The following is a 13,283-nucleotide window of genomic DNA, read 5'->3' on the forward strand; positions in this document are numbered from 1 at the left end:
TGGATCTCTCTCTCTCTCTCTCTCTCTCTCTCTCTCTCTCTCTCTCTCTCTCTTTATGGCCACATTGCTTATCTAAATGAAGAAGCTGCCTATAGGCCTAAGCCTAATACCACTTCTTGTGACTCTCTCTCTCTCTCTCTCTCTCTCTCTCTCTCTCTCCCCCCTCTTTATGGCCACATTGCTTATCTAAATGAAGAAGCTACCTATGGGTCTATGGGCCTAAGTCCAATAGTACCCCTTGCCCTCTCTCTCTCTCTCTCTCTCTCTCTCTCTCTCTCTCTCTCTCTCTCTCTCTCATTTAACGGTGTTCGATGTCACTATAAGTTCTCCCATTTTCTTTACCTGATCACTTTGATGTCTTGAACAATTCCTCGTTTTCTTTAAGCGGTTACGTCGACTCTGCTCAAAATTCTTTATTGTTATTTTTAATTGAATTTACTTAGTTTTACTTGTGAAGTAATAATTACTTTATAAGTAGTTATTACTTTATAATTACTTATACTACTTTTTAATGGTGATAATATAAAATTAAGACATTACTTAATATATGAGACTAATTTATGATCTCACGTGGATGAACACACTTCAGAAGAAGAAGAAGAAGAAGAAGAAGAAGAAGAAGAAGAAGGAGAAGAAGAAGAAGAAGAAGAAGAAGAAGGAGGAGGAGGGGGAGGAGAAGGGGAGGAGGGAGAAGAAGAAGAAGAAGAAGAGGAGGAGGAAGAAGAGGAGGAGGGGGGAATGGCTGGGAAAGGGGGAGGGGGTGCAGAACCAGACCAAAGAGTAGAGTAGAGTATCAAGTTTCCCTGAGAACGGGATTATACTTCTTACCCCTTCTATTATTATTATTATTATTATTATTATTATTATTATTATTATTATTATTATTATTATTATTATTATTATTATTAGCTGTTGTTGTTGTTTTAGTAGTAATAGTACTGCTATAGAAGTGGTTGTAGTTATAACACCAGCCAAAATAACCATAGACGGTACTGAAAACATGTTTCAAACATTTTATAGACTTTTAAACATTATCTAAACAGCTCGATCGACGCTTGGCGTCGTGTTGAATAATTTTGAAAACGCTTTAATAAACGTTTCAAACGCCTTAATTTAAACGTTTCTGAGCGATACATCAAGACAATATTGAACGAACGAAAAGATCTGAACGCGGATGAGACTTTGAAAGTGAGTTAAAGAGATGTTTTATTACTTTGTTAATCGAGCATAGGCCTAGTGTTTTGAAAAGCCTTTAGTGTTTGGCGGTTTTTACGAAGATGGGTTGATTTATATGATAAATTTATTGCTTTCATATGTAATTAGATGCATATGTCTCCTTCGGGGAATATTTTATGCATAAATTGATAAATTTTTACACATATACATAAGCGGTGCACACACACACACACACACGCACGCACAGAGCTAGGCCTATGTGAATGATTTGTTGAGGTATGCTCTCTCTCTCTCTCTCTCTCTCTCCCTCTCTCTCTCTCTCTCTCTCACATACCAAGTAAATTCATATCCACCCCGTCTCTCTCTCTCTCTCTCGCCAAATAAATTCATATCTCTCTCGCTCTCTCTCTCCCCAAATAAATTCATATCCCCCCGTTTAACTCTCTCTCTCTCTCTCTCTCTCTCTCTCTCTCTCTCTCTCTCTCTCTCTCTCTCTCTCTCTCTCTCTCACCAAATAAATTCATATTCCCCTGTCTCTCTCTCCCCAAATAAATTCATATCCCCCGTTTAACTCTCTCTCTCTCTACCCCTCCCCAGCAACAACAGTCGACCGATCCTTCCTCCCCCTCCCTACCCGGCCCCCCGCCGGCGTGATACTCACCGGCTTGATGTCTCTGTGAAGGAATCCTACTTCGTGGATGGCCTCGATGGCCCTGAGGATCTGGTGGCCGAGGCGGAGGGTGGTGGAGAGGCTGAACGCGCCCCTGGGCTGCGCCCTTCGGAGTTCCGCCAGGTTCTTCGCCTGCAGCTGCATCACGACGTAGTTGAATCTCTCGTTCCTTCCGCAGCCTATGAAGCGGCAGACGTGGTCACGCCCTGGGTGGGGGGAGAGAGAGTGGGAGGGTTAGAGAGGGAGTGTGGGTAATAATGATAATAATAATAATAAATAATAATAATAATTTTATCAAAAGTATATACACTAAAATGTTTTTGTATGCATATATGTATTTGAGAGAGAGAGAGAGAGAGAGAGAGAGAGAGAGAGAGAGAGAGAGAGAGAGAGAGAGAGAGAGAGACGGGGGATATGAATTTATTTGGAGAGAGAGAGATAGAGAGAGAGAGAGAAATAAGGGGTGTTGTGTTATTGAATGAGAGAGAGAGAGAGAGAGAGAGAGAGAGAGAGAGAGAGAGAGAGAGAGAGAGAGAGCGTTAAACCAAAATCCCCTTTGTTTAATGTCACTAAATTCAGACAATAGAACATTGCAATTCAAGCTTTCCTCAATATGAACCCCTAAAAAAACACCTTCCCCCAATCTCTCTCTCTCTCTCTCTCTCTCTCTCTCTCTCTCTCTCTCTCTCTCTCTCTCTCTCTCTCTCTAACAATACCTCGACAATGCCCAAAGTAATATCTTTAGATAAACTGCATAAAGGTTTTGTTATGTATTCCCCCTCCCCCCTGCCCCCGGCACCCTCCTTCTGTCGTCAGGGGATGAGAGAGAGAGAGAGAGAGAGAGAGAGAGAGAGAGAGACTGATGCTGGTATTTATATATAAACTTTATTTTGGTGATGGCTAAAACTTGCTTGGTTCAAAGGAACACAAACATCCATGCTTGGGTGGGTTAGAGAGAGAGAGAGAGAGAGAGAGAGAGAGAGAGAGAGAGAGAGAGAGAGAGAGAACAACACCCTGTGCTACAATTCCTTCAAGCAAAACCGAGAAGAAGAAGAAGAAGAAGAAGAAGAAGAAGAAGGAAGAAGAGAGAAACGAAGATAGTCGCATCTCTCTTGGGGCTGGTCACATTAACATCAACAAAATACAGGTATAAATCTCTCGACGGAGGGGCCGAAGGGGGCCCTGGAGGAGGAGGAGGAGGAGGAGGAGGAGGAGGAGGAGGAGGAGGAGGAGGAGGAGGAGGAGGAGGAGGAGGAGGAGGAGGAGGAGGAATGGCCAGGGGTGGGGGACGAATTTTTAAATGAGGTCCCCCCAGGTGTAAAACCAAGGTAAATTTATGCCACGGGTCTCAGTACCTGTGTCCTTGGAATTTTTTGGGGGTCTCCTGAAGGAGGTAAGAGGACCTTCTGGGTGAGCAAGGTCTTCTGGGCGCCCGAAATATACAGCATACACTTACACAAACACACAGACAAACACACGCGCGCATACACGCGCACAGAGGGTCAGGGACTCCTAGTGAATGCCATGTTTTCTGCAGAAAGTGAAAAAAAAAAGTACCGACGGAGAATAATGACTTCGAGAGTCGGGTCGTAAGACCATCTTTTACTGCCTGTTCATGCTTGAAGACTTCCTTTGATAAGTTTTTCTGCAGTGCTTGCCAATTCGTTTCAACAGAGTTGCGGGTTCTATGTGTGTGGCTAAAGGCCTGCTTGAAGTTGTTCTGGCCAAGAATTGGTCAGTCTTTGGTTTTAGAGTGTCTAGGGGCAGCTTTATATGAGCAAAGGGATGAAAAACACCCATTCCTTGGTTTAAACTGTCACAGGGCAGTTTTGCTGGACTAAAAGCATAAAAAACACCCATTCCTTGGTTTTAAACTGTCACAGGGCAGTTTTGCTTGACTAAAAGCAGGAAAAACACCCATTCCTTGGTTTTAAACTGTCACAGGGCAGTTTTGCTTGACTAAAAGCAGGAAAAACACCCAGTCCCTGATTTTAAACTGTCACAGGGCAGTTTTGCATGGGCAAAAGTATGAAAAACACCCATTCCTTGGTTTTAAACTGTTACAGGGCAGTTTTGCATGACTAAAGGCATAACAAACACCCACTCCCTGTTTGTAAACTGTCCCAGGGCAGTTTTGCTTGACTAAAAGCATAAAAAACATTCAGTCCCTGGTTTCAAAGTGTCCAGGAACCGTTTTGCTTGAAAAAAAGACAAGTAACCACTCAACCGTGGTTTCAAAGTATCCTAGGAAAAAAAAAACACTGAACCGTGGTTTCAAGCTGTCCCAGGACCCCTTTGCTTGAGAAAAAGCCATTAAAAAAGACCACTCAACGTTGACGCACTTTCCTCTGATGCTTCCGACAACAAGCAGCCACTCAGACAATGCTTGCTTGCAAAAAAAAGCAATTACCACCACGGTAAGTGAAAAGCAACAGATAATTCGAGGTACTTGGAGTAAAAGGGTCTCCGCTCATTGCTTGGAATAACATCAATTCGCCTAAAAGTTTGCTTTATGCTTTCGTCAAGCCGAAGTCCTTGAAATGGAGAAAAGACTGATTCAAGGTGCTGTGTTTTTAGTTATTTTTTTAGCTTTTTGCTTTGGGGAGAAGTCGCAAATATCTTCGAGTTTCTTCAAACTTCTCTTTTACCCCGGCCACAAATTATTGTCCCAGGGTATACCGGCGCATCTGCGAGAGATAAATTTCCGGCCGCTAACGACCGCGAATCTGTCAGGCCTCGTGCTTGCATGGCAAAAGCAACTGCTTGCTAAGGAGAGAAAGAGAAGGAGGTAAGTGAAATGCTTGTCGTCGGTAGCCTTGGCCTGCAAATTCGGTAGGTATTCCTTTTTTTTTTAGCTTTCTGTAAAAGAAAACTATTGTGCCGACTTTTTCTGTCCGCCCTCAGATCTCAATCTTAAAAACTACTGAGGCTAGAGGGCTGCAAATTGATATGTTGATCGTCCACCCTCCAATCATCAAGCATACCAAATTGCAGCCCTCTAGCCTCGGTAGTTTTTATTTTATTTAAGGTCAAAGTTAGCCATATTCGTGCGTCTGGCAAAGGTATAGGAGAGGCCACAACTGGGCCGTGGTTAAAGTTACAAGGGCAGCGGCTCGTACAGCATTATATCGAGATCACAGAAAGATAGATTTACTTTCGGTGGCCTTGACTACACGCTGTACGGAAAACTTCGGCGCATTTTTTACTTGTTTTTCCCAAGCGCTGACTATCTGGTGTTGCAGAATAACCGCTGCTTTGGCGGGTTAAAAAAGTTATGAAGAAGAAGAAGAAGAAGAAGAAGAAGAAGAAGAAGAAGAAGAAGAAGAAGAAGAAGAAGAAGAAGAATAAAGTCGCAGAAGAATGCGCAGCGCAAACAGAGAAGGCGTGTTCTTCTGTTCACCAAGAACCTCCTCAGCTGGACATTTCACGAACAATTATAACCTCAAGGGCTTGTGGTGACACCTGGTGGCGAGGTAGAATCACTCCTCCCTCCCCCCTTCCCCCTCTGAGAAAAATACTCTTTATATTCTCAGGATATTCTTTTATTATTCTTGAGAAGGTGCGTCTCCTGAAATACAACTCTGATCTGGTTCACGATGGGCCTCTGTGGTTTCCCAAATGGTTGTTTGGTCTCAGATAATATCAGGTTGGGTCCAAGGTTTATTTATGGAGGTGTTCCTGGCAATTTCATGGACGGCGTAAGGCTGCTTGTATGATACAGGTTTGGTACAGTGTGGCAAACCTTGTGAGTTCGATACATGTTTGATACAAGTTTGGTAGAGTATAGGACTCCTATATGTTTAATAAAGTATGGCGATTAATCTTAAAGTTTGATACAAGTATAGTAAGGCAATCTTATAAGTTCGATACATGTTTGGTACAAGTTTGGTACAGTATGGCACTCTTATAAGTTTGATACAAGTTTGGTACAGACTGGCGCTCTTGTAAGTTTGATATAAGTTTGATACAATATGGCACTTACAAGTTTGATACAATATGGCAGTCTTATAAGTTTGACACAAGTCTGATACAGTACAACAATCTTATAAGTTTGATACAAGTTTGGTACAGACTGGCACTATTGTAAGTTTGATACAAGTTTGATAAAGTACGCCAATCTCACAAGTTTCATACAAGTTTGGTACAGACTGGTACTCTTGTAAGTTTGATACAAGTTTGATAAAGAACGCCAATTTTATAAGTTTCATACAAGTTTGGTGCAGACTGGCGCTCTTGTAAGTTTGATACCAGTTTGATACAATATGGCAATCTTACAAGTTTTATACAATATGGCAATCTTATAAGTTTCATACAAGTCTGATACAGGTTCAAATTACAAGTTTGATACAGGTTTAAATTACAAAGTACCGGTACCTCAGTTTTTTGTGACAAATTACTGTTTTGGTATTCAATAACTCATCTATCCTTCTTTTATTATTCTTTATTTTTATTTATTCATTGCTTTTTCTCTCTGTTCAATGCTTATTCACATAAGCTGGAACATTTTTGTAAGTTAATGGACATTTTTAAAGATTTTTCTTACCAATTCTTGAAGTCCTTTCAAGATTAATCTCAAATATTCTTTGAACTTTTCTGCCTTACTTGATTTGATATATATAAAGTGCATAAATTTATGTTATATAAATAAATGCAACTTTAAAAATTATTTTATACAGCAAAAGTCTCTCTGCAAATTTATATTTGCTTGTAAAATGATATTCTGTCCGCCCTCAGATCTTTAAAACTGCTGAGGCTAGAGGGCTGCAAATTGGTATGTTGATCATCCACCCTCCAATCATCAAACATACTAAATTGCAGCCCTCTAGCCTCAGTAGTTTTTGTTTTATTCAAGATTGAAGTTGGCCATAATCGTGCGTCTGGCAACTATATAGGACAGGCCACCACAGGGCCGTGGTTAAAGTTTCAAGGGCCGCCGCTCATGCAGTATTATACCGAGACCACACACACAGAGAGAGAGAGAGAGAGAGAGAAAGAGAGAGAGAGAGAGAGAGAGAGAGAGAAAATACCTAAGTTCACACTTTGTTATTCAAGAAGAGGATTATTCACGGTCGAACTTCGTGACGTCATCATAGCTTCATTCATTATTCATCAATAGAGAATGATATTACACACCTTCCTTCATTTTCGTTCTATTCAGGCCATAACATAAGTTCTTTGAAATATTTTCAGGCCATAAATTAAGTTCTTTGGAATATTTTCAGGCCATAAATTAAGTTCTTCGAAATATTTTCAGGCCATAAATTATTTTCATCCAAATATTTTCAGGCCATAAATTACGTTCTTCAAAATATTTTCAGGCCATAAATTACGTTCTTCGAAATATTTTCAGGCCATAAATTACTTTCATCCAAATATTTTCAGGCCATAAATTACGTGCTTCGAAATATTTTTAGGCCATAAATTAGTTTCATTTAAATATTTTCAGGCCATAAATTAAGTTCTTTGAAATATTCTCAGGCCATAAGTTCCTTTCTTCGAAATATTTTCAGGCCATAAATTACTTTCATTCAAATATTTTCAGGCCATAAACTACTTTCTTCGAAATATTTTCAGGCCATAAATTACGTTCTTCCAAATATTATCAGGCCATAAATTACTTTCTTAAAAATATTTTCAGTCCATAAATTACTTTCTTAAAAAATATTTTCAGTCCATAAATTATTTTCATTCAAATATTTTCAGGCCATAAATTTATTTCATTCAAATATTTTCAGGCCATAAATGATTTTCATCCAAATATTTTCAGGCCATAAATTAAGTTCTTCGAAATATTTTCAGGCCATAAATTATTTTCATCCAAATATTTTCAGGCCATAAGTTATTTTCAGCCAAATATTTTCAGGCCATAAATTACTTTCATCCAAATATTTTCAGGCCATAAATTACGTTCTTCGAAATATTTTCAAGCCATAAATTATGTTCTTCGAAATATTCCCAGGCCATAAATTACTTTCTTTGAAATATTTTCAGGCCATAAATTACTTTCATCCAAATATTTTCAGGCCATAAATTACTTTCATCCAAAAATTTTCAGGCCATAAATTACTTTCATCCAAATATTTTCAGGCTATAAATTACGTTTTTCGAATATTTTCAAGCCATAAATTACGTTCTTCGGCATATTATTTTTACAAAGATTTGAAAAAAAAATATTAACAGAATTGGTTCAACTTTAGTTAAATATTTGAGCCTAATTAATTATCCAGTAATGACGGAGGTTTTTCCTATCCAAAAGCAATTTCATTCATTCAAATGTTTTTATCTGTTATTAACGTTTTTCGTTACTCAAAATACATCAACGCGTTATTCCAAAGGCATTGTTTACTTATCAATAACGCGGTGCCAAAGAATGCGAGCATTATTTTCTGCAAGGCTTTTCACTCGGTGACAATTATCAGAATCAATTAAGCCATGACTACGCTGCAATTTTATAGGTAATCTATTTGCCTCTTCGAAGCCACGTCTGCACTAGAGCAATAGCCGAGGTTTTACAGCCTTTCGCCAGCTCAACTAAATCCCCGAATGATGCGAATTGCAAGCAATGACTGCATTGTTTTGGCCCCGGGGGTAAGTTTTATCTGGCCCTCATAAAAAAAAAAACAGGAGAATAAACGAGTTTGTTTACAAACAACGCGCGAGGAATCTCGACAAACCCTTTTGTCTTCGTTCAGGTAAGTTTCTCAGTTCGTTTCCCGCCTCAACGATTCGCTCAGGTAAGTGTTTCTGTCTTTCATTGGAGGTCTAATTGATACTCGGATCCGTAGCAGGTCCTACGTGCCAGGTCCCAGGTCCCAGGTCCCGGTGGTTGGCTTTTGATGAAAGCTAATGTTGGCATCTAAGAGAAGAAATTGCTTTACACGCGGGCGCCGATGGAGGCTAGGAAGAAGAAGAAGAAGAAGAGGCCGTCCGGAGCCAAACGCCAGCTTCATAATGGGTGGGGTGGAGGCGATAAAATTTGGAGACTGGGCTCCCCTACCCCCGCCCCCGACCCTTGTGATGGTCAGAACTATTTGGACTATCACGGCAGAGCTGTCTTCGTGCCAAGGATCATCACGATACGTATTTTGTTATTGTGACAAAGGTATTTTTTCAAAGGCTTCTTCGCCGTCGACGACTTTCGTCGGATCTCGGGGCTGCTAATTGGAGTTTTCAGATTGGCGGAGAGCGACAGTCAGTCGTGGCCAGCGTTGAATTTAATGAATTCTTCCGTTGAATTCATGCATTTGTGAATTCCCTGGAGGGATATTCATGCATTGGTGAATTCCCTAGAGGGAACATCATGCACTGGTGAACTCTTTAAGCGCAGGAATACAACGACAAATACTCCAGTTCTATACAGGAGGACGTTTGGTCATATGACCCACCGTTGAATGTAATGAATTCTTCTGATGAATTCATGCATTTGTGAATTCCCTGGGGGGATATTCATGCACTGGTGAATTCCCCGATGGAAATTCATGCATTGGTGAATTCTTTCAGTGTGGGAATACAACGACAAATACTCACGTTCTATACAGGAGGACGTTTGGTTACATGACCCACGTTGAATTTAATGAAATCTTCTGATGAATTCATGCATTGGTGAACTCCCTGGAGAGAAATTATGTATTGGTGAATTCCCTGGAGGGAAATTGATGAACTGATGTATTCTCAGAGGGAAATTCAGGTACTCGTGAATTCCCTGGAGGGAAATTGATGCATTGGTGAATTCCCTGGAGGGAAATTGATGCATTGATAAATTCCCAGAGGGAAATTCATGTACTTGTGAATTCCCTGAAGGGAAACTCATGCATTGGTGAATTCCCTGGAGGGAATTTCATGCATTGGTGAACTGTTTCAGCACAGGAATTCAACGACACAGTCAAATATGCAGTCGAATGACCATCTGACTTTTCAGTCTCATCTAAAAATCCTTCTTGCTGGCTCGAGGGAGACTTATATCAGATATCTCCCTGTCAGGGTATACATTTCAGCCTCTAAATACCCCCTCTCTCTCTCTCTCATGTAACCACAGCTGATGGCTGTTGAGTAACCTCCGTCATGTATAAATAAAACGGTTGCCTTCACAAGGCGTCTTGGCCCGTCATTTGTAAATCATAGCGACGCGGATGACGGGGAATATCTCCAGAGCAATCGACAACGCCTCGTGTCTTAATGGATTCTTCTTCTTCTTCTTCTTCTTCTTCTTCTTCTTCTTCTTCTTCTTCTTCTTCTTCTTCTTCTCCGGGAGACGAGACACTACACCAAACCCGACGCAACCTCCCACAGAAGAGAAACATGACTAAAAAAAATCCTTCCCAAAACTGGCGTCAGGGAACCGGAGGTATAGGTATACCTCCCCCTTCACCTTCCCATTCCCCACCCTCCCCCCTCCCCCCTCTACCCTTCTGGGGCATTTAAGACCGCACTACAAAGTCGCATAAATACAGAAACGGGTCGTATCACAAATAGGACAATGACAGGCATGACAGACGAGAGACATCAGCCGTGTCCATCGAACGAGACATTGAGACATATAAACGCCAGGCAGACATCTCAGTGGCTTCTTGGTTTCCACGGAAGGAGAGAGAGAGAGAGAGAGAGAGAGAGAGAGAGAGAGAGAGAGAGAGAGAGAGAGAGAGAGAGAGAGAGAGCACAGTAACAATCATGCAAGACTTTGAAATACATAAACCAAGGGGACATCTCAGTGCCCCCTACTTTCCACGGAAGAACGAGAGAGAGAGAGAGAGAGAGAGAGAGAGAGAGAGAGAGAGAGAGAGAGAGAGAGAGAGAGAGATGCCAAACAGGACGTCATTTGGGATCATCTAGCCCTCCTCAGAAGCCAAAATTGACTTCATTTGTGCGCTAAAAAAAAAAACTCTGTTTTCGAAACATCTCCGTCCCTTGGTTATTTATAGAAGTTGGCGAAGGACTCCCGAGAAAATAATAACGGGAATAAAGGTTATTAAGGCCACAGGGAAAACATACGGGGGCATAATAACGGCTCCGCGCGATGGTCTGACACTTCCGTAAACAGTGAATAAACAACGCTTAGGGGCAGATGCTTTTTATGAAGGAATAACGCCGGATTGAATGAATTCATGTGTCATCCATCAAAGTGGAGATGGCTGTAATAAGATAAGTTATTACTATAATAATAATTTTAGTATAGAAGGAGATAAGAATATTATTTTAATATTATTTATATATTAAATTATACTTAGAAGCTTGAACTGAATATTTAACAAGTAAGAATTGCGCCGATCGAGTTTTCCGTACAGCCGCTACAGCGTATAATAATCAAGGCCACCGAAAATAGATCTATCTTTCGGTGGTCTCGGTATAATGCTGTATGAGCCGCGGCCCATGGAACTATAACCACGGCCGGGTGGTGGCCTGGCCTATTTCGTTGCCAGAAGCACGATTATGGGTAACTTTAACCTTTGAATAAGATAAAAACTACTGAGGCTAGAGGGCTGCAATTTGGTATGTTTGATGATTGGATGACGGACGATCAACATACCAATTTGCAGCCCTCTAGCCTCACTGGTTTTTAAGATCTGAGGGCGGACAGACACAGCCGGCACAATAGTTTCTTTTGCAGAAAACTAAAAACTTCTGAGGCTAGAGGGCTGCAAATTGGTATGTCGATCATCCACCCTCCAATCATCAAACATACCAAATTGCAGCCCTCTAGCCTCACTAGTTTTTATTTTATTCAAGGTTAAAGTTAGCCATACTCGTGCATCTGGCAACGATATGCGCCAGGCCACCGCCGGGCCGTGATTAAAGTTTCATGGGCGGCGGCTCATACAGCATTATACCGAGACCACCGAAAGATAGATCTGTTTTCTGCGGCCTTAATTATTATACGCTGTACAGAAAACTCAACTGCACCGAAGAAACTTCGATGAATTTTTGTTTGTAATTCATTTAAGTCAATTTCAGCCCTGAATAAATTTCTTTATTTTCGTTTTTTTTTATTTAATTTCTTTTGAAAATGTCAGACATAGACAAAATGGCGCTACAAAAAGTATATATTTTAAATTATAATAATTTTACACGTTTTCAGTAGTGATTCTCATAATAACTGTATATGTTTTTTGTAGTGATTCTCATATTAGTACATTTTTTAAGTAGTGATTCTCATCATCATTTTGCACGTTTATAATAGCGATTCTCATAACAACTGTAGTTATTCTCATAACAACTATACATGTTTATAATAGTGATTATCATAATAATTAAAGTTTATAGTAGTGATTCTCATAATAACTGTACATGCTTTTGGTATTGATTCTCATAATTGCTTTACATGTCTATAGTAGTGATCCTCATAATAACTGTAGTTTTTAGTAGTGCTTCTCATAATAATTGTAGTTTTTAGTAGTGCTTCTCATAATAACTGTAGTTTTTAGTAGTGCTTCTCATAATAATTGCAGTTTTTAGTAGTGCTTCTCATCATAATTGTACATGTTTTTAATAGTGATTCTCATAATAATTGTCGTTTTTCGCAGTTCGTAGTATTTCTCATAAAGTAGCGCTTCTCATAACAACCGCACATATTTTTAGTAGTGATTCTCATGCGTAAGTAATTTGTCTCCAGTGCTTTAAATCTTTAGTTTCACGTTTATTTTCCTATGTTTTTTTTGGGGGGGGGATTTTAATTTTCGTCAATGGGGGTTTTGTTCAGCCAGACCTCAAAGCTACATTGTGGTTTTGTTTTATAAATCACTGAGCTTAATGTTTCTCTCTCGGCAAAAGCTAATTAGTCCCAAATGACTGCCATTGTGAAGGTCAGAGGAAAGTGGCAAGGAAATGTTTACATACACTCACTCTCTCTCTCTCTCTCTCTCTCTCTCTCTCTCTCTCTCTCTCTCTCTCTCATTCAAACATAAGAAAGCACATGACCTATTGGTCTCTTTTTTTCTCTCTCTCTCTTACACGCATTTCTATATCATTTCTCTCTCTCTCTCTCTCTCTCTCTCTCTCTCTCTCTCTCTCTCTCTCTCTCTCTCTCTCAATCACATAACATTATCACCCTCATACTATCTCTCTCTCTCTCTCTCTCTCTCTTTCTCACAATCTCATAACACTATCCTCCTCATAACACCCCCCTCTCTCTCTCTCTCTCTCTCTCTCTCTCTCTCTCTCTCTCTCTCTCTCAAACACACAGGCACTAATAAAGGCGAATGTAATTCTTTCCCTGTCAGACCTTGTTAAGTAAATCCTTTCCCTGGTCCTCAGCAACAGCTGTTTTTTAATCCCAACCCCTCAGAAAAAAAACAACAAAACCCCCAACCTATTCTCAAAGTTCTATAAAAAGCCTCCCAACCTCACTTCCAACCCCATTCCAACCTCCAACCTCACCCAGCATGAAGAGGCAGCAGGTTAATTATTAAGGATCCTTGGACCTCCATACTGAGGTTCCTTGGCG

The 13,283-nt window shown here is 40.3% G+C and overlaps 1 protein-coding gene across 16 annotated transcripts in view; it reads right to left on the bottom strand.

Moving 5' to 3' along the window:
• Window positions 1-13,283, bottom strand: part of Asator (tau-tubulin kinase asator) — a 220,385-nt gene that overhangs the window by 35,777 nt on the left and 171,325 nt on the right. For all 16 annotated transcript variants that reach the window (XM_067089879.1, XM_067089892.1, XM_067089882.1 and 13 more), the window contains one exon: window positions 1,838-2,052. In XM_067089879.1, the coding sequence (XP_066945980.1) occupies window positions 1,838-2,052 (215 nt within the window). The remainder of the gene's footprint in view (window positions 1-1,837; window positions 2,053-13,283) is intronic.

Source organism: Macrobrachium rosenbergii, chromosome 46 (genome assembly GCF_040412425.1).
Source record: "Macrobrachium rosenbergii isolate ZJJX-2024 chromosome 46, ASM4041242v1, whole genome shotgun sequence".
Lineage (NCBI taxonomy): Eukaryota > Metazoa > Arthropoda > Malacostraca > Decapoda > Palaemonidae > Macrobrachium > Macrobrachium rosenbergii.